General features: G+C 32.3%; 1 protein-coding gene across 3 annotated transcripts; it reads right to left on the bottom strand.

Annotated features, from left to right (window-relative positions):
• Positions 1-13,428: 13,428 nt before the first annotated feature.
• LOC111294715 (disease resistance protein RPV1-like) lies at positions 13,429-21,485 on the bottom strand. Of its 3 annotated transcripts, none has more exons than XM_089743290.1 (7): positions 20,887-21,485; positions 18,391-19,534; positions 17,926-18,276; positions 16,957-17,835; positions 16,400-16,847; positions 14,275-14,408; positions 13,429-14,038 (listed from the first exon to the last, which is right to left on the bottom strand). In XM_089743290.1, exons 1-7 carry the CDS (start codon positions 21,381-21,383, stop codon positions 13,499-13,501), a joined length of 3,993 nt encoding a protein of 1,330 aa, XP_089599416.1. In that variant the 5' UTR covers positions 21,384-21,485; the 3' UTR covers positions 13,429-13,498. The 3 variants fall into 3 exon arrangements, with proteins under 3 accessions (XP_089599416.1, XP_089599417.1, XP_089599418.1); XM_089743291.1 differs by having other exon boundaries at positions 14,275-14,399; XM_089743292.1 differs by lacking the exon at positions 20,887-21,485 and adding an exon at positions 20,034-20,450.
• Between the last annotated feature and the right edge of the window lie 1,795 nt (positions 21,486-23,280).

The following is a 23,280-nucleotide window of genomic DNA, read 5'->3' as shown; positions in this document are numbered from 1 at the left end:
TTTGCATCTCAAGACTCCTGACAAGATATATGTCAAAAAGCATAAGTCAAAATTTCGTAAAAGTTTAGCTCAACTCATGGGGATAGACAAAAAAGTTATGGATTCTCATACAAAGAAAAAACAAGAACAGGTTTGCCTACCTTGGAAGTTCTTTCATGAGTTTCTGATGCAATACGTTAATGAAGAACGGGGGTTAGACATATTTGCCTTGGCTATATACAGACTGGTAATCTTTTCAAAGGTTTTGGGACATATTGAGATAGTGGTGGTTGATTTCTTCGAAAATGTGATCAATGGCTGTAATCCTTTAATGGTGATATTAGTAGAGACTATCAGATCTTTGAGTTATTATCGTCGGAATTGAGGGCGCTTCATAGGATGCATACCGTTATTGTACGTGTGGATGAAAAGCCATTTTGAACAAGGAAATGGTGCTTTCTCGAAGATTTACATCTGTAATCATTTTCCAATCAAGAAATTCTGTGAAAGTGGATGGTCAAAACGGAAGCCTAAACAAGAATGGATAACTTTCTTACAAAAATTAGAAAGTGCCAGGGTGAGATGGTTGGCCCCATAGATGAATCGTGAGCCTATGTTATACCAATATGGGGATAGTACAGTGGTTCCACTTCTGGGTTTATGAGGAGTGACGAATTATGCACCACTCATAGTGAGAAGGCAATTGGGGGGAGAACAGTTCATTCTTATGACTTATGGGCTTCATCAGTTAGATTTCTCTTACAGTGAGCCTAAAGCATTTTAGAGGATGAATGAGATGATCAAAGCATGGAAAAATCTTCAAAGAGTGAGTCCTGGACCATTCACTAAAAAAGTCACCCCAGGTTACTTGGTTTGGAGAACAAAGAGAAGACAAGAAATGGTATTCACTTATGAAATCTCTCAACCACCAACAAAAAAAAACTTGAAGAGACACCATCAGAGTTAGAACTGGCAACAAAAGAATTTGAGTTTGAGAAGATCAAGTTAAAGAAAGAGATTCAAGAACTTCAAGAAGAAAAAGCCCAGTGGAAAGGTAGAGCTGAAAGTTATAAAGTTATAAAGTTAAAGTTCACAAGACTGCTAGAGAACGTGATACAGCTACTGAAGATCTAGCAAAGTTACACCAAGAGCATAAGAGGCTATGTGTGAGAGAAAGAGCCAAAGAGGTAACCATTACTGAGCTGACTGAAGAAAATACAAGATTGAAACAAGAGTATGCCGAGTTGGAAAAAGAAAGTACTGAAGCACAGGCAAAAATTAACATGCTAAACAGTTATTTGAACGGGCTAAGTCAAAGGTTGGAAGAACAAAGAGACCACATCGCTGCATTGGTTAGAGAACATAAAGAATTATCATACCAAGTCTGGTGTAGTAAAAGAGAGAACCTAGGAAGGCAGAAATACATTGAGCACTTAACAACCCAAATTCATAAAGGGGTGTGTAAGGCAAGAGAGATGGTGGAAAAGGCAGAGGCATTAAGACAAGTGGTGGTCCCAGTAGAAGAACATGGACAGCATCTCTTGAACTTCATAAAAGAAGCTAAGGCCCAATATGAATAGATCAAAAAATTTTATGGCTATAATTTTAGGATGATAAACTCAATGTAGATCAAAGTTTTTTGGAATAAATGAAATTTTTTTAGTTGAATATCGTTTTAAGGCAAATGTTCTTTGCATACATGCATTTTTTCATTCATTGCATTCTCATTCATTACATTTAACAAAATAACCATATGATGATCATGAAAATTTACTAATTCTAAGATATGGTATTCAAGGTTCCAGGATAGCTCCATCTAGCAAAAATCTTGCCCATCGATTCAACACAAGATCCAGAGCAAGGCAAATGGAGCAGAAAAATTCCCATAGATTTGAAAAGATAGAAAAAGCACAAGAAAAGATTAAAAGTGAGCTAAGCAAGATTATGGAAGCTCTTAACAACATTAATAAAGGAAAAAGAGTTGAAAAAAGTACAAGTCAGCAAGAAGTGGCTGACCTTTTGTACCCTCCAAGTTTTGACCCACCTCAAGCCCAGTCTGCCCAAGAGGTCTCACCACAACACTTCGCATATCCAACATATCCTGGAATACCATCAGCTTTCAACCCAAGGCAGTATAATAGCTATATAAATCCTCTCTTCACTAAAAAGGCAGCAGAACCAATTCTTGATCTAGATGATTTAAAAAAGAAGAAAAAAGAAAAGATGAGGGTGGAAGCTGAGGAAAGTTCCAAGATTAGCATGCTAGAGCAAAGGCTAAGGGCTGTGGAAGGATTTAGCTTTTATGGGTCAGTTGATGCTGCTGGGCTCTACCTAGTTCCTGATGTGGTTATCCCCCATAAGTTCAAGGTACCAAAATTTGAAACATATGATGGTACAAAGTGCCTCAAAACTCACATCACCATGTATTACAGGAAGATGGCAGCTCATGCACATGATGAAAAGCTATTGATGCATGTTTTCCAAGACAGTCTTACTGGCTCTGCGGCCAGATGGTATATTCAGCTGGACAGAACTCGTATTCGCTCTTGGAGCGATATGGCACATGACTTTATCAGTCAATATCGATATATCATCGATTTGGCCCCCGATCGTTTATCTTTACAGAATCTGGAGAAAAAGTCAAATGAATCTTTTAAAAAGTATGCCCAGAGGTGGAGGGATGTTGCTTCTCAAGTACAACCTCCTCTGACCGAGAAAGAAACTACGGTGCTATTTGTTAGCATTTTAAAACCTCCCTATTATGAAAAGATGATAGGAAATGCGATAAAAAATTTTACTGATATGGTAATCTCGGGAGAGATCATTGAGAGTGCCATCAAGAATGGCAAGCTAGAAGAAAATAAAACATCTAGTAAAAGAGTCCCGAAGAAAAAAAAAACTAAAGCTCAGGCCGTGAGCTTTGATAGACGACAAATCAGAGGTTATTCACCTTACCCACCACCAAAATATTTGCCATATCACCCTGCTGTAAACAACACTTTTTTTCACCCATACCAACCATTTACACAACCACCATACCCCCAAACCTATCAAACCTCTCATAGACCCTAAAATACCATGTACAGTTCTAACATTCAACCTACCCCAAGACCTCAAAATCGCCCAACTAACCCCATTGGTGGCTCGCGGGAGCAACGAACCACTCGTGAGAAACTTGTTTTTGACCCAATTCTAATGACTTATACGAAATTATATAAGGAGCTCTACAACAGTCACTTGATTGTTCCAAGTAAATTGGAACCTCTCAAGCCACCTTACCCCAAGTGGTATGATCTCACTGCCCACTGTGACTACCATTATGGGATTGCTGGTCACTTTACCGAAAATTGGACTACCCTGAAACATAAAGTGCAACGGTTGATTAAGGATGTGATGATTTGCTTTGACACTGGAGGGATAACTGCGCCAAATGTTAGTGGCAATCCTTTGCCAAATCATAATGTGAATGCTATAGGTGAAGAACAAGAGCGTCATGTGAAGACGAAAGTGGCAGATATTAAGACACCTCTCAGCCAACTGTTTAATGTTTTACGAAAAGTAGACAGGATACAACTGGTAAGTCCACACAGCTATCATGGAGCATATATAGCTGGCACCAGTTGTAAGTATCATAGTGGGGCAATAGGCCATTCCATTGAAACCTATCAGCAGTTTCGCTAAGAGGTGCAAAAACTCTTGGATTCACATCAGATGGAGGTCTATGAAGAAAAAAAAGACTTGAAGAATGTTAAGGTGCACATGACTGATAGGCCTGAAAAGTTGTTTCTCAAACCAGTGACAATTCAGTGTGGGAACAAACTAAAGTCAGTCATAGACAAACTCTTCCCCAGGCCAGTAACTTTTAAAGTCCCAACTCCTTTCCCATATAAAGATGATAAAGCTGTACCCTGGAGATATGGTTGTGACACTGTAGTTCAGGGATAGAAAAAAGAGGTCTCCAAGGTCGATGCTTCCAATATTACTGGTGTAGGAGGTATTACTCGAAGTGAGAGATGTTACACCTCAGAAATGCTAGAGAAGGTTAGAAGGGAGAAGGCTAAAGAAGGAGAAAGACGGAATAATCCTGAGATAAAACCTGAAGAAGATCAGCCAAAGCCAGTATCAGAAAAAGAAGTTTATGAATTCTTGAAGTTGGTAAAACATAGTGAGTATTCAGTTATGAAACAGTTGAATAAAATGACAGCTCGAATCTCATTATTATCATTGCTGCTGAACTTAGAGAAACACCGAAATGCCCTGCTGAAAGTGTTGAATTAGGCATACGTGGCACATAACGTATCTGTTGAATATGTGAACCACCTGGCTGGAAACCTAGTCATGCCAAATCACATTTCATTCAGCGATGATGAGATTCTTTTGGAGGGAAAAAAAATGCCAAGGCTCTACATATCACAGTCAAGTGTAAGAGCCATATCATAGCTAAAGTTCTTATCGATAATGGTTCTGCCATCAATGTCATGTCTATGTCAACTTTGGTAAGGTTACCCATTGATTACTCTCATATGAGGGATAGTCAGATGATTGTGAGAGCCTTTGATGAAACCAAAAAAGAAGTCCTGGAAGATATTGAGATGCCCTTACAAATTGGGCCATGCATATTCAATATAAAATTTCAAGTGATGGATATCTCTCCATCCTACAGCTGTTTGTTAGGAAGGCCATGGATTCACATGGCAGGAGCTGTGCCCTCTACTTTGCATCAAAAGATCAAGTTTAATGCGGAAGGTCAATTAGTAGTGGTAGTTAGGGAAGAAGATATGCTAGTGACCCAACCATTGAACACTCCATATGTAGAGGCTACCGAAGAAGCATTGGAATGCTCCTATCGATCTTTTGAGTTGGTCAATTCTATAAGAGAAGGATCTCAAAGTCAATTTTTTTCAAAGATAGTGGTGAGCTAAGTCATCAACAAAGGCTGATGTCCAGGACTTGGGCTAGGCAAAAATTTACAAGGAATTAAAGAACCTCCAACAATAGTGGACAATAGCGACAGGGCAGGCCTAGGCTATGAGATGACAGAGTGAGAAATCAAAAGAAGGCCATCAAGAAAGATAGCAAGACTGATGTTTATCCCACATTTGTATGAAACTTTCAGACTTGGGGGATTCATAAACCCAGATGCAAGGAAAAGTGTGGAAGATGATTTTGCCCAGTTAACCATTAATGTTGTTGAAGATGAAGTGAGGGTTAATCAAGAGGAGTGAGTTCACCTTTATCCACCAGATTATGAGCTGAACAATTAGAGTGCCATCAAAATGCCTTTGACTTTTGATTTTGACACAATGTAATTGTAACATCTTAATAGCTTTTGCCCAAGGCTATGGGGTGATCTTTTTTGTTTGGGCCATTCATCATTCATTATTTTTAATAAAAAATAGAAATGATGCATTTTCATTCATTTCTTCTTATGCCTTCATTATTTTCATCTTTCCAAGCACATCTTGCCAACATATCCTATTTCATTTAATTTCAGGTCTTTAAATGAACTTGAAGATAATCATGATAACAATCAAGAGGTTAGCTCTGAGAATTCAATTAACACTGATGAACTTGACAATGAAGAGAATTCTGAAGAATATGTTATACCTCCGGACCTAATGAGAATGATTGAACAAGAAAATAAGCCAATTGAGCATCATCAAGAGGTAATGGACTTAGTGAATCTGAGAGATGAAGAAAATAAGAAAGGGGTCAGAATGGGCACTTCACTTTCATCTGAAGATAGACAATGATTGGCAGACCTACTTCGAGAATTTGTAGATATATTTGCTTGGTCTTATCAGGATATGCCAGGGCTAAGCACAGAGATAGTGGAGTATAGATTACCCCTAAAGCCAGAATGTAAGCCAGTTCAACAGAAACTGAGATGGATAAAGCTTGAAATGCTACTAAAGATTAAAAAAGAGGTGAAGAAACAATTTGATGCAGGTTTTCTACAAGTGGCTAAGTATCCAGAATGGGTAGCCAATGTAGTCTCAGTTTTTAAGAAAGATAGAAAAGTACAAATGTGTGTGGACTATCGGGACTTGAATAAGGCTAGCCCAAAAGATAACTTTTCTTTGCCTCATATTGACACACTGGTAGATAACACAGCTAAGCATTTGATTTTCTCTTTTATGGATGGTTTCTCGGGGTATAATCAGATAAAAATGGCCGTAGATGATATGAAAAAGATTACTTTTGTGATCATGTGGGGAACCTTCTGCTACAAAGTCTTACTTTTTGAGTTAAAAAATACTGGGGTAACATATCAAAGGGCCATGGTAACACTCTTCTATGACATGATGCACAAAGAGATCGAAGTGTATGTAGATGATATGATTGCAAAGTCTTGTGGGGATGAAGATCATGTCACCAGCCTCAAAAAGTTATTTGAGAGGTTGAGAAAATTTCAGCTAAAATTAAACCCAGCCAAGTGCACTTTTAGGGTAAAATCAGGGAAGTTGCTAGGCTTCGTAGTCAGTGAAAGAAAAATTGAAGTTAGTCTCGATAAGATACGAGCCACCCAAAATTTGTCACCTCTCAGCACACTAAAAGAAGTTCGAGGTTTTCTGGGGAGATTGAACTACATTTCTCGGTTCATCTCTCAGCTTACCTACAAATGTGATCCCATCTTTAAGCTTCTACGTAAAGATAATCCTGTAAAAATAGAATGAAACATATCAAGAGGCGTTTGATAAAATCAAGCAATATTTATCGAACCCTCTAGTATTGGTGTCATCTGTTTTAGGAAAACTTTTAATTTTGTACCTAACTGTATATAAAAATTTAATGCAATGTGTGCTGAGGCAGCAAGACGAGGCTAGTCGAAAGGAGAGAGCTATTTACTATCTGAGTAAAAAGTTCACGGAATATGAATCCAAGTATTCTTCATTGGAGAAAATGTGTTGTGCATTAGCGTGGACTGCTAAAAGACTCAGACAGTACATGCTCTATCATATTACGTGGCTCATAACGAAACTGGATCCCATTAAGTATATCTTCGAGAAGCCTTCTTTGTCTGAGAGAATTGTTAGATGGTAAGTAATGCTCTCGAAATACGATATTATATACGTGAGCCAAAAAGTAATAAAAGGGGGCGCTATAGTAGAATTTCTTGCAGATCGTGCCACTGAAGAGTATGAGCCGATGAAGCTAGAATTCCCTGACGAAGACTTAATGACTATTTCCCAACTGAAGGAAGGGGAGCATGTAAAAAAATGTTGGAGAATGTACTTTGATGGGGAGCATGTAAAAAAATGTTGGAGAATGTACTTTGATGGAGCTGCTAATGCCTTGGGGCATGAAATAGGGGCAATTCTGATTTCCTTGAAAGAACAATACTATCCTGTAACAGCGAGGTTAAATTTCAATTGCACAAATAACATCGCTAAGTATAAGGCATGTGTCATGGACCTGCAAGCTGCTATAGACAGAAGAGTGAAAGTACTGAAAGTGTTTGAAGACTCAACTCTAGTCATATATCAGTTGAAAAGAGAATGGGAGACGAGAGATTCAAAACTCGTTCCATATCATAAGTATATTCTAGAGCTGACAAAACAATTTGAAGATGTCCAGTTTAATCACCTACCTCGAGAAAAGAATGTGATTGCTGATGCGTTGGCTACTCTGGCTGTAATGATTCGAATTAATGATAATATCGACATTCAACCCATCAAGTTAGATGTTAAGGATATACCAGCGTATTGTTCTAATGTAGAGGGGGAAAAAGATGGAAAACCCTGGATTATGACATCTTACAGTATATCAAAGATCAACAATATCCAGTTCAAGCAACATAAAATGATAGAAAGATCATCCGAAGATTGGCTATGAGCTTTTTTCTGGATGGGGATGTCTTGTACAAAAGAAGCAAAGATCAAGTATTATTGAGGTGCGTAAATGAGACTGAAGCAAAAAAAATCATTAAAGAGGTGCATGATGGAATATGTGAGGCACATACTAGTGGACATATGATGGCAAGATAGATCATGAAAGTGGGATATTACTGGTTGACAATGAAGAATGATTACATTGATTATGCTCGTAAATGTCATAAATGCCAGATATATGCTGATAAGATTTATGCTCCGTCGTCTGCTTTACATGTTATGGCACCACCATGGCCATTCTCAATGTGGGGCATGGATGTCATTAGTCCGATCTCCCTAAATGCTTGTAACAGGCACAGATTCATTTTTGTGATGATAGATTACTTCACAAAATGGGTAAAGGTAGCATCGTATGCAAATGTGACACGCTCCGTGGTCTGCAAGTTCATAAAGAAAGAGATCATCTGTAGATATAAACTTTCGAAGAGAATCATTTTAGACAATGCCAAGAATCTAAACAGTAAGATGATGCAAGAAATATGTGCTCAATACAAGATCAAGCGTCATAATTTGGCACCATACCGTCCGAAAATGAATGGGGCAGTTGATGTGGCTAATAAGAACATAAAGAGGATTTTAGAGAAAATGATCGAGACTTACAAAGATTGGCATGAGAAGTTGTCATTTGCATTGCATGTATATCGAACTTCAGTTCGCACCTCTACTGAGGCAACTCCATTTTCTTTGGTTTATGGGATGGAAGCTGTACTACCAGTGGAAGTAGAGATCCCCTCTTTGAGAGTCTTAAAAGAAGTCGAGTTGGAAGAAGCTGAATGGATTCGAGAACGTTATGAGCAGTTAAATTTCATAGAAGAGATTGATTACATTGTGCTATGGTCAGCTATATCAAAGGAGAATGATGAGGGCTCATAATAAGAAGATTCGACCCCGTTATTTTCGGGAAAGAGAGTTGGTCTTGAAAAGAATTCTTCCAATCCAGCACGATAGTATAGGAAAATGGACTCCGAATTGGGAAGGGCTGTATGTGGTGAAACGAGCTTTTTTAGGTGGAGCACTGATACTAACTGAGATGGATGGAAATGATTTATCCCATCGTATAAATTTTGATGCTGTGAAGAAGTACTATGCTTGAAAAATGAAAAAAATGAAGAAAAGAAAAAATGAAAAAAATGAAAAATGAAAAAATGAAAAATAGAAAAAATGAAAAAATGAAAAAAGAAAAAGTGAAAAAGGAGGACTCAAGACGAAAACCCTAAAAGGGCGGTTTGAGTCATAGGGGGGTTTGTCTAAGTTGAAAACCTAGAAAAACCGCTTAGATAAGGAGAATACAGCATCGAATTTGAAAGTCGACTGATATGGAGGCTAGCAAATTCGGAAGAGTTTCAAGTTGTTAAATACATCAGAGGGTTGGGTCTTCAGAAAAGACTTTGAGATGTGTTATCATGATTATCTGATTGTTCATTTTGGGCTTTGTCCCCATACCTATCCTTGTAATTCTTTCTTGGTCGAAGTTTGCCAATATTTTGCTAATAAAAAAACACTTTATCTCATTTTTTGTGCCTTTTTCTGATAACTGTTTCCCAACCATTCATATTCTTTTCTTCTCAATACCTCACCATGAAAGAAATGTGCAAATGCATTCTCACTTTTTGAGTTTGAAATAATGATTGATGAATGAATAACAACATAAAAAGAGTTTTACATTACATTGAATAAATCAAGAGTGATAAAGGCAGAATCGAGATGTTCAGTTCCTGATTAGGACATTGAATCTGGAAAGGGATTTTTTTTTACAGAAAGATTATGAGTGGAAAAAACAATTAAGAGCTACACTGGTTCGATCTTAGAAGAGCAGTGCAATTGGATCCTTGAAGAATCAAAGGGCTTGACACCCAAGAAAGGAAAAAGAGCTTAAGAAACTTGAGTACCATACATTGAATAGGAATTAATTGGCCAACATTTGCATAGCATGCATTGAAATTCATATGCATTTGCATAGCATACACTACTTTCAGGAAAGTAGAGTGTATAAATTCAAGAAGTAAGGGTGTTCCAACATCCCACATGGAGAAGACAGATATGAAGATATTTTGCAAAATTGAAAAAAAAAAGCTTGTCAAGTAAGTTCCTAATCCTTGAAATAGGATGTCTTTTAGTATCAGGGTTGATTTATAAGACCTTTGGGCATAATCTCCTGAAATTCCTTCAAACACAACTTTCAACTCCTTTGGACATGAAAGTCAAGGAGTAATTTATTTTTCAAAGTCGTGGTGCCTCTGTTTAGAGAAGCAATTTTACTTTCTAAAGTCGTGGTGGTTCTGTTTAGAAGAGCAATTTATTTTTCAAAGTCGTGGTGCCTCTGTTTAGAGGAGCAATTTATTTTTCAAAGCTGTGGTGCCTCTATTTAGAGGAGCAATTTATTGAGAGGAGCAATTTATTTTTCAAAGCCGTGGTGCCTCTGTTTAGAGGAGCAATTTACTTTCCAAAGTCGTGGTGCCTCTGTTTAGAGGAGCAATTTATGTTTCTCAAAGTCGTTGAGCCTCTATTTAGAGGAGCTTTGGTAAAAAAAAAAAAAAAACAAAAAAATAAAAAAAAACACAAAAAAAAATAAAAAATGACAATGTTGAGTTGAGTCTTGATTGGGTGTCTACGTCTTTGCGCAATTTTTGTTTCACAGAGAATGTGCAAAGAGGGGCAGCTGTAGACACCCAATTGGGTCCTGGCCCAGATCAAGTGGGCCTGGCCCAAATGGGTAAGCCCAATGCAATTGTTACTTTGTATTTTTTTTCTTTTTTCTTTTCTTTTCTTTTGTATTTTATGTATTTTATTATTTATTATATTATATGTATATTTTTACTTATTTATTTATTTTTTTTTCTTTGTTAATATTTATATGTATTTTATTTATATAGTTCTATATTTATTATATATTATAATTTATTTATTTTTTTTAATTATTTTTTTGTAATATTTTTTTGATTTATCTTATTGTATTATCTGTTAATTTTTTTTCTCTCTTGTTCCGTTTATCTGATTTTTTGTACATCTGATATTATTATTATTATTTTTTATTTATCCTATCTTTTCTAATTATCTATTATTTTTTTATTTGATTTTTATTTTGGAGGGCTGGGATTGAAAGTTGAAGAATCCCACTGTGAAGGGGAATTCAATCAAGAGAGTCCAGATTGGATTCAAAGATTGAATCTCCGTCCAAGGAGGAATTGAGATTGATCAGGAACTCCTGATCAATCCCTATAAAAGGGACCTCTTGGAACAAATGCTGGACACACAGAAAACAGTAAGCAAAAGCTACTGATTGAGAGAATAGGGGCGTATAGAGAGCTAAGAAAAGGTTTAGGAGTGTTCTGGGAGTGAGAAGAAATTTTTTGAAGCTTTTTGACGATTTTTTTTCTGGGAATTTCTGGAAATTCCAGATTTCGATGAATTTTTCGACGAAGTTTAAATTTTTCGACGAAAATTTCAGCCAAACTTGAAGTCTCCAACGACCTACCCAGTTTTCGACGAAGAATCCCAGAAACCGGTGATCTTTCGGCCAACTTTCGGCGAACTTTCGATGAAATTTTCTAGATTTCGATGATATTTTTCAGAATCCGACGAATATTCAACCGGAGTTCTTCAGCTTTTAGAGAGAAGAGAGAGAAAAAAGGAAGAAGAGAGAGAGAGAAGAGATGAGCTTTCTGTCGAAAAACAGAGGAAAGAACCTTAAATACCCTCCCAAAACGACGTCGTTTTGGCCTTAAGTGACCAAAGAATCCGCGCGTTTTGCCGAAATTCGACCCTACCCGAGCGTCGACCCGCCATCTGACCCGCGCGTGTCTGCCCCCTCCGAGCCGAGCCGCGCTCCAAAGCCGCTTCTTCGAGCCGTTTTCTCTTCCTTGAGTCGAGCCGAGCCGATAGCCGAGTCGCTCCAGGTTTTTTTTTTGGAAATTTTTATTTATTTATTTATTAGATTAGATTTATTTAATATTTTTTTTATCTTTATCTTATTTTTATTTTTGTTTTACTTTTCGTTATTTTTTATCTTTATTTATTTTCACTTTATTTTGTTCTATTTTCTTTAAATAAAAATAAAAATATATATTTTTGGAGAAAAGTTGAAAGTATCAATTTTCCTTAAAAATAAGTTTTCAAAAAAATATTTTTGGGGAAAAGTTGAAAGTATCAATTTTCCTTAAAAATAAATTTCCAAAAAATATTTTTGGGAAAAAGTTGAAAGTATCAATTTTCCTTAAAAATAAATTTCAAAAAAATATTTTTGAGAAAAGTTGAAAGTATCAATTTTCCCTACACAAAAAACAATCATTCTTTCCTTCCTTTCTATTTTGATTTTGATTTTGATTTTTCTTTAACTAATCCGACGACGGAGCCTCTGCAAGTGAAACAGTAGTTTTTCTTGCATACTTTTGAGGTGAGGGAATTTTCTCAATTTTCTGCTAAAAGTATTAGAGTCAATTGAGAATAATTTTCAACAATTAATTACTTGGTGAAATTTTAAGGCTCATTGGATAACACAAATTTAAGCTGGTACCATCTTTTGATGGGCGTTATGAGGGTGCTATAACCTTCCTCACACGTAACCGAACTCCCGAACTCTGTTCTGGTTACTAGACCTGAACCTATTCTTTTGGGTACCTTTAAACTTAGGTGTTTCCTAAAAGGACAGATTCCTTAGGTGGCCAATCACACCTAGATAAAAAAGATTGGTGGCGACTCCCTAAAGTCAATGTCTAGCGATAGATCTTCGGATCTAGACGTTATGACAACAAAAAAAGTACAAAAAATGTAATCTAAATATTTTTAATTTGTTAGATGAATAAAATAACTAAAACTATTGATCAGTTTACTTATTAACATATTCTACCATTTTTCTTATTTTTTAAAATTCTATTACTTTTAAATTTCTAAAATAAAAAATCATGATATCTTATGATTTTATTTTAAAATAGATAAATTGTGACCTTACTATAAATAAACGTAAGAAATAAGATAATATGGTTTTCAAATTATAATAACAACTTAAAAGACCAAATGACTCTTTGGTTGGTAAGCGGAAATTTTTTTTTTGTTAATCAAAGTTTGATCCTTGTAAAAGACATTTAAAAAGTAAAAACTTAAATACATTAGATCGGTGTAAGAGGTTAAATCCAAGTAAAACATGAAAATACAAATATGATTGTATTATAAAAGCAAAAATTATAATGAAAATCTCTTTTTATGGGAATCTCAAAAGTCAATATATATATATATATATATATAGAGAGAGAGAGAGAGAGAGAGAGAGAGAGAGAGAGAGAGAGAGAGAGAGAGAGAGAGAGAGAGGAAAGAACTACTTACGCTAATGTAATTCTTAATTTTTTTAATCCTTAAATAAAAATTAAATCCATAACTCGTTTGTACAAAAATAATAGTTTTTAAATTTAATAATTTTAATCCAAAAATCTAAAAAAAGTATAAAAATTACAGTAATATAAATGAATCTCTCTCTCGATATATGCATATATATATATATATATATATATATCTTAGAAATTTGTTCTTAGAGTTAGAGTTACAATAGATGGCCATGGATGCATAGAACAAAAGAGACATGTCATGATGAATTATCTTGTTTGTTCCAATTAAATCCTATAATAATCAATCAATTACTCTTTGATTAAACTCATCCTATACAATCTTCTATGGGATTCAAACAAATTATATACAAGATTCCCAACAAATTCACGAGAACATTTAGTTGTATCTCGCAAGTACTGATCAACAACACTGTCTTCGTCGATTGGCACACAGTCATATACGAGGTCAATATTACTGTCTGCTAATTGTAAATCTGTAAACACTGTAAAGTTGACACGGTCACCAGCTTCTAGTTCATCCCTAAATTTCCAACTACTGAACCACATGATTGCGATGTTTTTGGTTTCAGGGAATCCGATGAAATGTTTAGCATGGCTCCACTTTGTGCCTTTGGTCTCATTCATAATCTCAACTCGTGGAAAGAAATCCAATGTTTTATCGTTATTGGCAGAAAGATAGATAACAGATTTTAGCCAGCTAATCTTTCGACCAGAGTTTTGGGGCACTGTAAATGAAATCTTAGGCCTAGGAACATAGCCGCTATAACCAATAATTGGATAATCCTTGGATGGATTAAATTTGGAAATTATGGCACAATCATATAACACCTGTAACATTGAATTAAAATTATAATGAGGTATAGAAGTAATATATTCTATCAAAAATAAATGAAAGAAATAATAAAGTGAAAATTTTAGGTCTATTTGCTTGATATATATTTTTATTTTTCATAAAAATTGATATGAAAGCAAAAAGTAAACAGCAAATAGTAAAATAAAAATATCAATCAAACTAAAATTTAAAAAGTAAAAATAATAACCCAAAATAAAATGAAAATTTGCACCTGTGGGGAAGCAGCCGTTTTTGATTCCTCTAAATGATTGTAAATTTGCATTTTAACATTTTCACCAAAGCCCAAATTGAATAAGTCTTCATTTAGCCCAAATTCAATATTTCTTGTCACATGCTCTTCATTTCCTAACAGTCACGATAAATGGATGTCATATCATCAGTTCTAATCATTCATCAAGTATACGTATTACGTTTTTATCACATTGTATGAGTAGAATTTACAAATGCAATAAAAACAACTCCTAACAAAAATTTATTTAATTTTAGGACAAATTATGAAAATGATTTTTTACTCTAATAGAATTTAAAATTTAGTTCTTCTATTATAATTAATAAAATAATAATTTTTATATTATTTTGATTTGATAATTTTAACCCAATATTACTAATCCCATTAAATTTTAGCCGTTAGAAATACTAACGTAATCATTGACTTGATGATGTTACATTGATTTTGTTGATGTTGCAGCATGAATGAATGAAAATCAATTATTAAATTATTTAAATTATCTTTATATTCACACGAAATTTAAATTTTAATTCTCTCAATATAATTTATGAAATCTTATCCTCGTACATATTGAATTTGATAATATTAATCCAATTATTAATGAAACCGATTACTCTCCATTAACTTTGTTGATGCAATTATTATCTTTTTGCAAAAATATTAAAAATTAAAAAGTCTTAAAAAATTTAAAAGAAAATATCTAAAAAAATTAAGAATGATAAAACAAAAAAAAAAACATTTTTAGGCATTTACGGATACTCAATGGACATTAAATTATAATTTTTTTAATTTTTTTAAAAAAATAATATTTATTGAATTTTTTTATAGAAAAATAAGGTTTGAATTTTAATAAATTCACATTTATGAATTACTTAGAAATTTTCTTCCTTTTTAAAAACATTTAAATTTAAATAATATTACATTTGAATAATATTTCTTTTATTTTTTAAAAAAATCATATTTCAATTTTAAAACAATAGTTTTCAATTGTAAGAATTTATCAATTTTATTAAAATAATAAATTTAAAATTTCCCTATACTTTACTTTTAAAATATTAAAAATAATATTTTAAAAAATTTAAAAATTTAATAAAAAATTACAAATATTTAAAATTGTTTAAAACTTTTTGATTTTATTAAAAAATTCATAAAATTTTATTTTTTAAAAAATAAAATATTGGTAAGTATTTAAAAATTGTAAAAATTGAACTTTATTATTTAAAAAAAATTGAAATTTGATTTTTTATACAATTCAAAAAAATAATTTTTTTACAAAATTCAAATATTAAGAATATAAATTAAAAATTTTAAGCTAAAAAATTCTAAATTTTTATTTTTTTAAAAAATTGAAATCCAATTGTTAAAAAATTTCAAGAAATATCATTTTTTAAATTAAAATATTTGAAAAAAAATTGATGTTTTAAAAGATTCAAAGAAGCCTTAAAAAATCAGATAATTTTTCATTTTGCAATTTATTACATTTTAAAAAAATATATATGATTTTTTTAATTTTTAGATGGTTTTCTTAAAAATAACGACCACTTTAACAAAATTAATGAATTGTAATTGATTGCAATATTAATTTGATTTATATTATCAAATTCAATTTGTATGAAAATAATATTTATAAATTATATTAGAAGGATTAAAATTCAAATTTCATATGAGTATATGGATCATTTGCATAATTTGACAATTGATTTCATTCATCCACGTTGCCACATTAACAAAATTAATACTTTGTCACCAAATTAACAAAATTAATACTATATCAACAAAGTGAATGCTACATTATCAAGTCAACGGGCATGCTAGCATTTGTAATTAACAGTAAAAATTTAACGGGATTAGTGACTAAATTAAGATTATTCAATCAAAATGGTATGAGAATTACATTTTTATAAATTAGAGTAGATGGATTAAATTTTAATTTCTTTAAATTACATAGACCATTACATAATTTGACTTTAATTTTAATTTTTTTTTTTACTTACACATAATTCATGCTTCTATTATGCTTTAAATGTCAACTAATTATAAAATAAAAATCATAAATTTATTATTAAATCATTATACTAAAATAGTATCCTTGCAATCATACGCATACCTGGATGGTAGTATCGAAAGTTTGATTCATATCTAATGTTGTTTCCGGATCCACATGTAACGCCTAATTCTCTTACGCTCATATTGCAAGGCACCACCGTGCAGCTCAAAGAAATGCCACTTTCCAACTGGAAACCCATTGCTGGCCAATGGATTAACCACAACATTGTGTTATTGTTGGTTGCAGGAATTCCAATGAAACCTGAAGAATAAGCCTGCCCAACTTTCTTGGTTTCGTTCATAATATACACAAATGGTAGACATTCAAAAATCTGATCACTAACGAGAGAAAAAACGATGCATAAGTTGAAGCAACTAATCTTTTCACCAAAATGAGATAGTTCTGGCAAAGAAAAAGAGATCTGAAACCCTGTAGTGCGATGCTCAAACCCGATTGGAACCTCACTTCCTGGAAGAAATGTGCTAGTTATACCGCATTCATGTACCACCTGATCCATCAAAATTAGCTCATTCCGAATATATTGGTCAAATAATATAAGCAAACAAAAAAAAAATGAAAGAAAAAGATATAAAAACTTAAAAAGATGGGGAAAATACCTGTGGGGTAGCAACTATTTTTGTGTCTGTTAGGAAGTTAAAAAGTTGCACTTTATTGTTGTCAAAGGAATCAATGTTGAACAAGCTTTTAATCTGTTCCACTTCAAAGTTTTCAGTTGGTTCCAACTTGAACACACCTTCAACCTCAGTTAGCTTTTCACATCCAAAAATAATACATCGTTTCAAAGACATTAGGCTTAGTGCACTTGATAGCCCGACAGTTAATGGAGTCGATGACACGCAAATCTCAATGAGTGGATTGAATATTGGAAGCTTTGGAATCAGTTGGAGCTCAGAGCAAGAAGTCAGTAAAAGTTCATCAAGTTTTGTAAGTCCACTCATGCTCTTTGGCAAGCTATGGATTGGGTTTTTACTTAAATTTAAAGATTTCAAGGAAGGTAAGTTGCTAAGATCATTGGGCATTACATCAGTAGTTAGTCTACAACTTTCAAGACTCAGCTTTACCAAAGAGCATGGTAAAGATGCCCAAAAGAAACCCAATTCTTTGCTTTTCAATGATAGCCAAGACATCCACCATGTTGATTGATATACGGCGGCTTCATCTAAATTAAGCACCTTTAATGATTTCATATACTCTAACTCTCTAGGAACATCATCAAGTCTTGAACAACCAGATAAAATAAGCACTTCAAGAGACACTAGCAAACCAATTGTTTTTGGAAGTTTCTTAAGACTTTTGCAATCTTTAAGGCTTAAAAAAGTAAGTCTCTTTAGCTCACCAATAGATTGATCAACCTCAATCAACTTTATGCAATCTTTGAGCATCAACTTTTCAAGACTTGGGAGTCCTGAAAAGTTTGGAGTTTTGAGAAGACTATGTGAGTGATTGAGATTAAGGATCTTCAAATTTGGTAGACACTGTAGAAAAGAAAAAAAAAAAAAACTCTTTTTACAAAATTGTTATTGTTTCAGAAAAAAGGAAAGAGAAATAATTTGCGATTATCATACCTCTGTATCCTTCCAAACATGTTTTAGGCTACTGTTGCGCATGTCAAGAACAACAAGCCTCTTAATATCAAAATCCGTTGGAAGAGATTGTAGAGGAAAGCCATGACATCGCAACCATATTAAGCCTTTGGGGAAGTCTTTGAAGTCTCCTTTAAGTTTTACATAATCTAGCTGAAGTAGTTTCAGTCTCTGCATCTTTGCAAATGCATCAATTTCTATATAAACCTCATTTGACATGACAAATCGATTTTTGGAATGCTTTGCAAAATGTATACTTGCAGTTGTCCTTCTAGACTTGTGTTCTAGCAATCCTTGTAGGTCAACAATAAGACACTTAATTGTTTTGGAACCCTGGATTAGAAAGATTTTCTTAAAAAAAAAATTGAAAAAAATAGTTGTATGACAAAAGTTAGAAACATACATATAAGAAACAAGAAGAAAAAATATTAAAATAAAGTCTCTTACAATTAATTCTGTTAATACATCGAGTGCGTCCTTGTCCCACAATCTACTTCGTTTTCCAGGATCAAGAGATTCTTGGCGAATAATTTCCTTTCCCATATCTCTAACCATTTGATGCATCATTAGCTTGTTTTTTTCATTAACAATTAAGAGGGACCTGCTTATGAGATTTTCAATTCCAACTGTTGTATAGAAACCACAACCATCTAGAATTGTAGTTGTATAATCTTTATCCTTCCCATTGAATAAACAAGCTATGTCAAGGAATAAATTTTTATCATGATCGTCTTGAAGTGAATCATAGCTTACTCTTAGAATCTTTTGAATCCTGCTATCAGGGATTGTTTCCAATTTCTCCAATGCACTTTTCCATACACTTATACTTTTACCAGAGAGAGAAGAACCCAAAACTTGAAGAGCTAATGGAAGCCCACCACAGTAGTTGACTATATTACTTGCATACTCCATAAAACTCCCAGTTATAGAGTTGTGACCAAAGGCATGCCAGTTAAAAAGTTGAAGTGATTCATTGAAAGCTAATTCTTTTACTTCAAACACTTTGCATAAGTTTCCATAACGAGACGATTCTTCCAAATCAAACATCTTGGTAATAAAAGGACCACTTAGCAGATGTCGATGCCTACTAGTTAGGATGATTTTACTTCCCGGAAAAAAAGGTATTTGCATTCCAATTATTTTAGTTATGTTTTCCAAATCATCGACATCATCAAAAATAATAAGAACTCTTCTGCAACATACAGCTTCTTTGATCTTAAGAATTCCATCATCTGCATTGTAGATTTTTTTTACTTTCCCCTTAAGGATATCTGAAATAAGTTGTCTTTGCAACCGAACCAAGCCATTACACTCTTGAGTTGTTTCTCTAACATAAGCAAGGAAACTATAACCTTCAAATCTTTGGATGTTTTGATTGTAAACAACTTTGGCAATGGTTGTCTTCCCAATCCCTCCAATTCCCCAAATTGTTGCAATCCCAATGTTATGTGATCCATCTTCTTCAATCCACCGATTAATGCATGTCATAAGAGAATCTATCCCAACTAAATAAGGGGGGACATATAAGGCAGTGCGATGAAGTTTATCTTTAACCTGCTTAACAATATCTTGAATGAATTGTGACTCATGCCTACAAAATTTAAAAGATAAACCGTTAAATATATCAAAATATAACTAAACAAGTCAAATCTTGAAAATTGAGTAAAAATCAATAACATGTTTGTCTTTTTCTTGCATAATTTTAGCTTTTCATGAGATTACATGTTCAAATAAAAATTACAATCTAATGCAACATTATTCAACATATACGTAAAGCTATTACATTAAAAAATTAATAAGCAAACTAAATAAATCAACAAAACAACATAAATTTTAATGAAAATTACATAAGATGAGATATGAACTTCAAATTTAAAAGTTTTAGAATCTTTTCCTTGTAAAAATATAAGAAATTTGTTGGTTTCAATAAAATTACATCTTTGTCCTTAGTCATTATAACTTTTTTCAATTGAAAAAAAGAAAGCCTAGATTTACAGCAAATCAGAAAAAAAAAAAAAATTTCAGCCTTAATTAATAGTCAAGAAGAAATTATAGAAAGAAAATAATAGCGAAGAAAAACTTAAAATTACCTTTTCCCTTGTTTAAATTTCTGCAAATTTATCTTTTATAGGACTTAAAAGAACTGGGACCTTGAGAGATTGTGCTTTGAACTCTAAAATTTCAAAAACCCATCTATGAGCACTCTATGGGCATAGTTTTGGGGTTGTAGTGGTTAGATTGAAGAAGAAATCAAATAAGCCATGGCATGGATTGGTTGGACGGTTAGAGGAGGGTGGAAGCATGGAAGCTGGTTGGCTACCATGGCTACCGGATTGTTTGTGGGAATTATAGGAAAAAGGAATTGACAGAAAGACATCAAAAAGTTTGAGTTGAGACAGTAAGATTTTGGAAGATGAAGAGGAGCTGGGTGGTTCTTATATACTTTCAATTGAAAAAAAATATTTGGCTGTAGTGAGAAGTATGGTGGGATGTAGGCTCGGTAAAATGCTTGACCAATCAAAAATTAGTTTTTTTTAGTTTAAATTTAAGGGGAAAATTTTAGCGAGAAATTATTGGTTAAATTTTACACATGAATACTATGCTACCTGCTTGGAATAGTAAGCATAAATAATTTTAAAATGTGAGATAAAAATGATTAATTATATTAAACAATCTATACTATACTAAAAATTTAAAGACATCATACTAGTTAATTGGTAAAATCATAAAAATTTTAAACAAAATTGTATTTAAATATATATATATATATATATATATATATGAGAAAAGATCTATTTATATTAGTATAGCTCTTACTTTTTATCATTGGATCAAAATAGTTAAAATTAAAAATATTATTTTGAATTTTAATCTAAAAATAAAAAAGTATAAGACTTACATTATATGGAAGTAATCCCTACTATATATATATATATAATGTACCTATCTTGTAGAACCATGCCTCCTAAATCTGCAACTTCTTTTAAAGCAACCCTCCATCTTTGTACCATATCCATATCAGATTTGAAGCTCTCTTCATGCCTAGCAAACGCTTCTGCATAACTCCCTGTTTGCTTCTTGACTTGGGTTGGATCGACATCATAGAAAATAGGCAAAACAATGTGTTGAGAGGATTTTCTATGTTCCAGTATCTTTACAAGTTCGTTAAGGCACCATGTTGACGTAGCATAATTCTTTGAGAAGACAATAATAGAAATTTTTGACTCATATAAAATTACCTTTTCAATTTCATCCTTTATATTCTTCCCTTTCTCGATCTTCTCATCATCTCTAAATGTATGAATCCCTGCTTGCACCAATGCCATATAAAGATGATCTACGAAGTTCTTACGCGTATCTATACCTCTAAAACTCAAGAATACATGATAAACACATCGAGAAATTGAGGTAGAGACTTCACGAACCATCGAAACAGCCATTGAAAAAAGTCCTAAAGAGAATCAAGATTAATTGAAAAAAGTCCTAAAGAGAATCAAGATTAATTGGCGTGTGAGGCACCTGAAAGAACGTAAAACAACTTAACTATATGTTATCAAAGGGAACAATGTTATAAGAAAATGAAATCTTATTATATTTATATATAACAAAGTCTTAGTATATTCTTATTTTTTAAACTCTTTATTAATATTTTAAGGAAACAAAACTTGAAAGCAATAAATGAAATAAAAAATTTCCAATCTTAGACGTCAGACCTAGACTTTTGCCCTTTTTTTCAATATTCTATTAATCTCAGACCATGACTTTGCTTTTCTTTTTCTTGATATTAACATGACTTGTCATTTTCAAATAAGTGGGATCCAAATACTTTTTCTAGTCTCTTACTCCACACCAGTTTATACGAAAAAGAAAATCAAGCAAAGTGGGTCAATCCCTCCACCATACCACAACTGGAAGAAGAAAATTGAAACAAATTTATTTTCCGGATGTTCACCTTTGTTGGAAAAAATATAACTATAGTGGACTTTTAATTCCTCCTTTTCTTAGTTTTACCAACTACCAACTATACTTTTCCAGAATCATTAATTATTAATAGATGACATTTTGTCAATAAAATATTTTTTTTCCGTCCAGAATATCTTGATTGTATTTATATGTTGGATTAAGAAACATGCATCTAATGTAGGGACTACCTCTATGCGGTGAAAGAAATGCAAAAGACCAAGTATGGAATCCAAGAGATCAAATCATCCACATATATCTTAGGAAATAAACAACACAGCTATTGGCAAAATAAAATTGATTTTCCTTTCAATGATCATTGTATTGGTTCTTACGTTTATATGGTGTACATGCAAATTTCGAGTATGAAAATAAGATAAAAAAGGATTGAAATCAAATTATAATTTTAAAAAATGTAAAATACAACCTTTCAAAAATTTTAAATAGAAAAATCTTTTAATTCTTTTTTTTTTTTTCGATTTTGATGACGTGTCTTTAAATTGGATAAATTACTTTGGATTTTTTTAATAGAACAAATTTTATTTTCCTCAAAATTTAGAGATTGACTTATTGAAATTTGATCCCAAAATTTAGAATACTTAAAAGTCTTGAAATTTGGATTTAAGTATTCTTGAAAATCTTATAAATTGAGTAATATCAATTGTTTTTGTTGATTTTAGTTGATTTCAGTGAATTTCAATATAATAGTTTATTTCGATCAGTACGTAAATATAAAATATGTTTTATAATTTTTTACTTATCTTTTGTTATTTGACTATTTTTAATCAAATAAAAATAAAACTAATAAATAAAATAATTTTTTAAAGTTAATTTCTCTATTTTTTATGTAACTTATTTTTTTTACACATTATTTTTCCAAACTAAAGTTTATAAGAATTTTAATCTCTTTCAAGAAAACAATTGTGCTCCATTTTTAAAATTTAAAAATCTTAAAGCTAAAATTAACTTCTTTTTTTTTTTTATCTTTTTGTTTTTATCTTAATATATTTCTACATAAAAAGAAAATTTCTTATTTAAATATTATATAATCAAATTAAATGTTTAAAAATATCATGATAAATTGATAATATTATTTGTTATACTTTTAAATTTATTTATTTGATTTTTGAAAATATTGTATATTTATTTTGCATATTATTAATAGTATTATTATACATAAATTCATGTATATTTATAAATATATTTGTAATAAATTGAAAATTTTGAAATAATGTATTAAAATAATTGATATAGGTTTATACCATTTTTTAAAAATCAAAATATTATGATTTTAGATATTAACAATCTTAGTTTAAAGCCAAACCTTACCCAAAACCTAAAACCTAAGAAAATTTTATTGTGTTTAATGTGTTAAAT

This window comes from Durio zibethinus, chromosome 14 (genome assembly GCF_047325235.1).
Source record: "Durio zibethinus cultivar Kanyao isolate XHJ-2024 chromosome 14, ASM4732523v1, whole genome shotgun sequence".
Lineage (NCBI taxonomy): Eukaryota > Viridiplantae > Streptophyta > Magnoliopsida > Malvales > Malvaceae > Durio > Durio zibethinus.
This window is presented reverse-complemented; position numbering and strand designations above follow the sequence as displayed.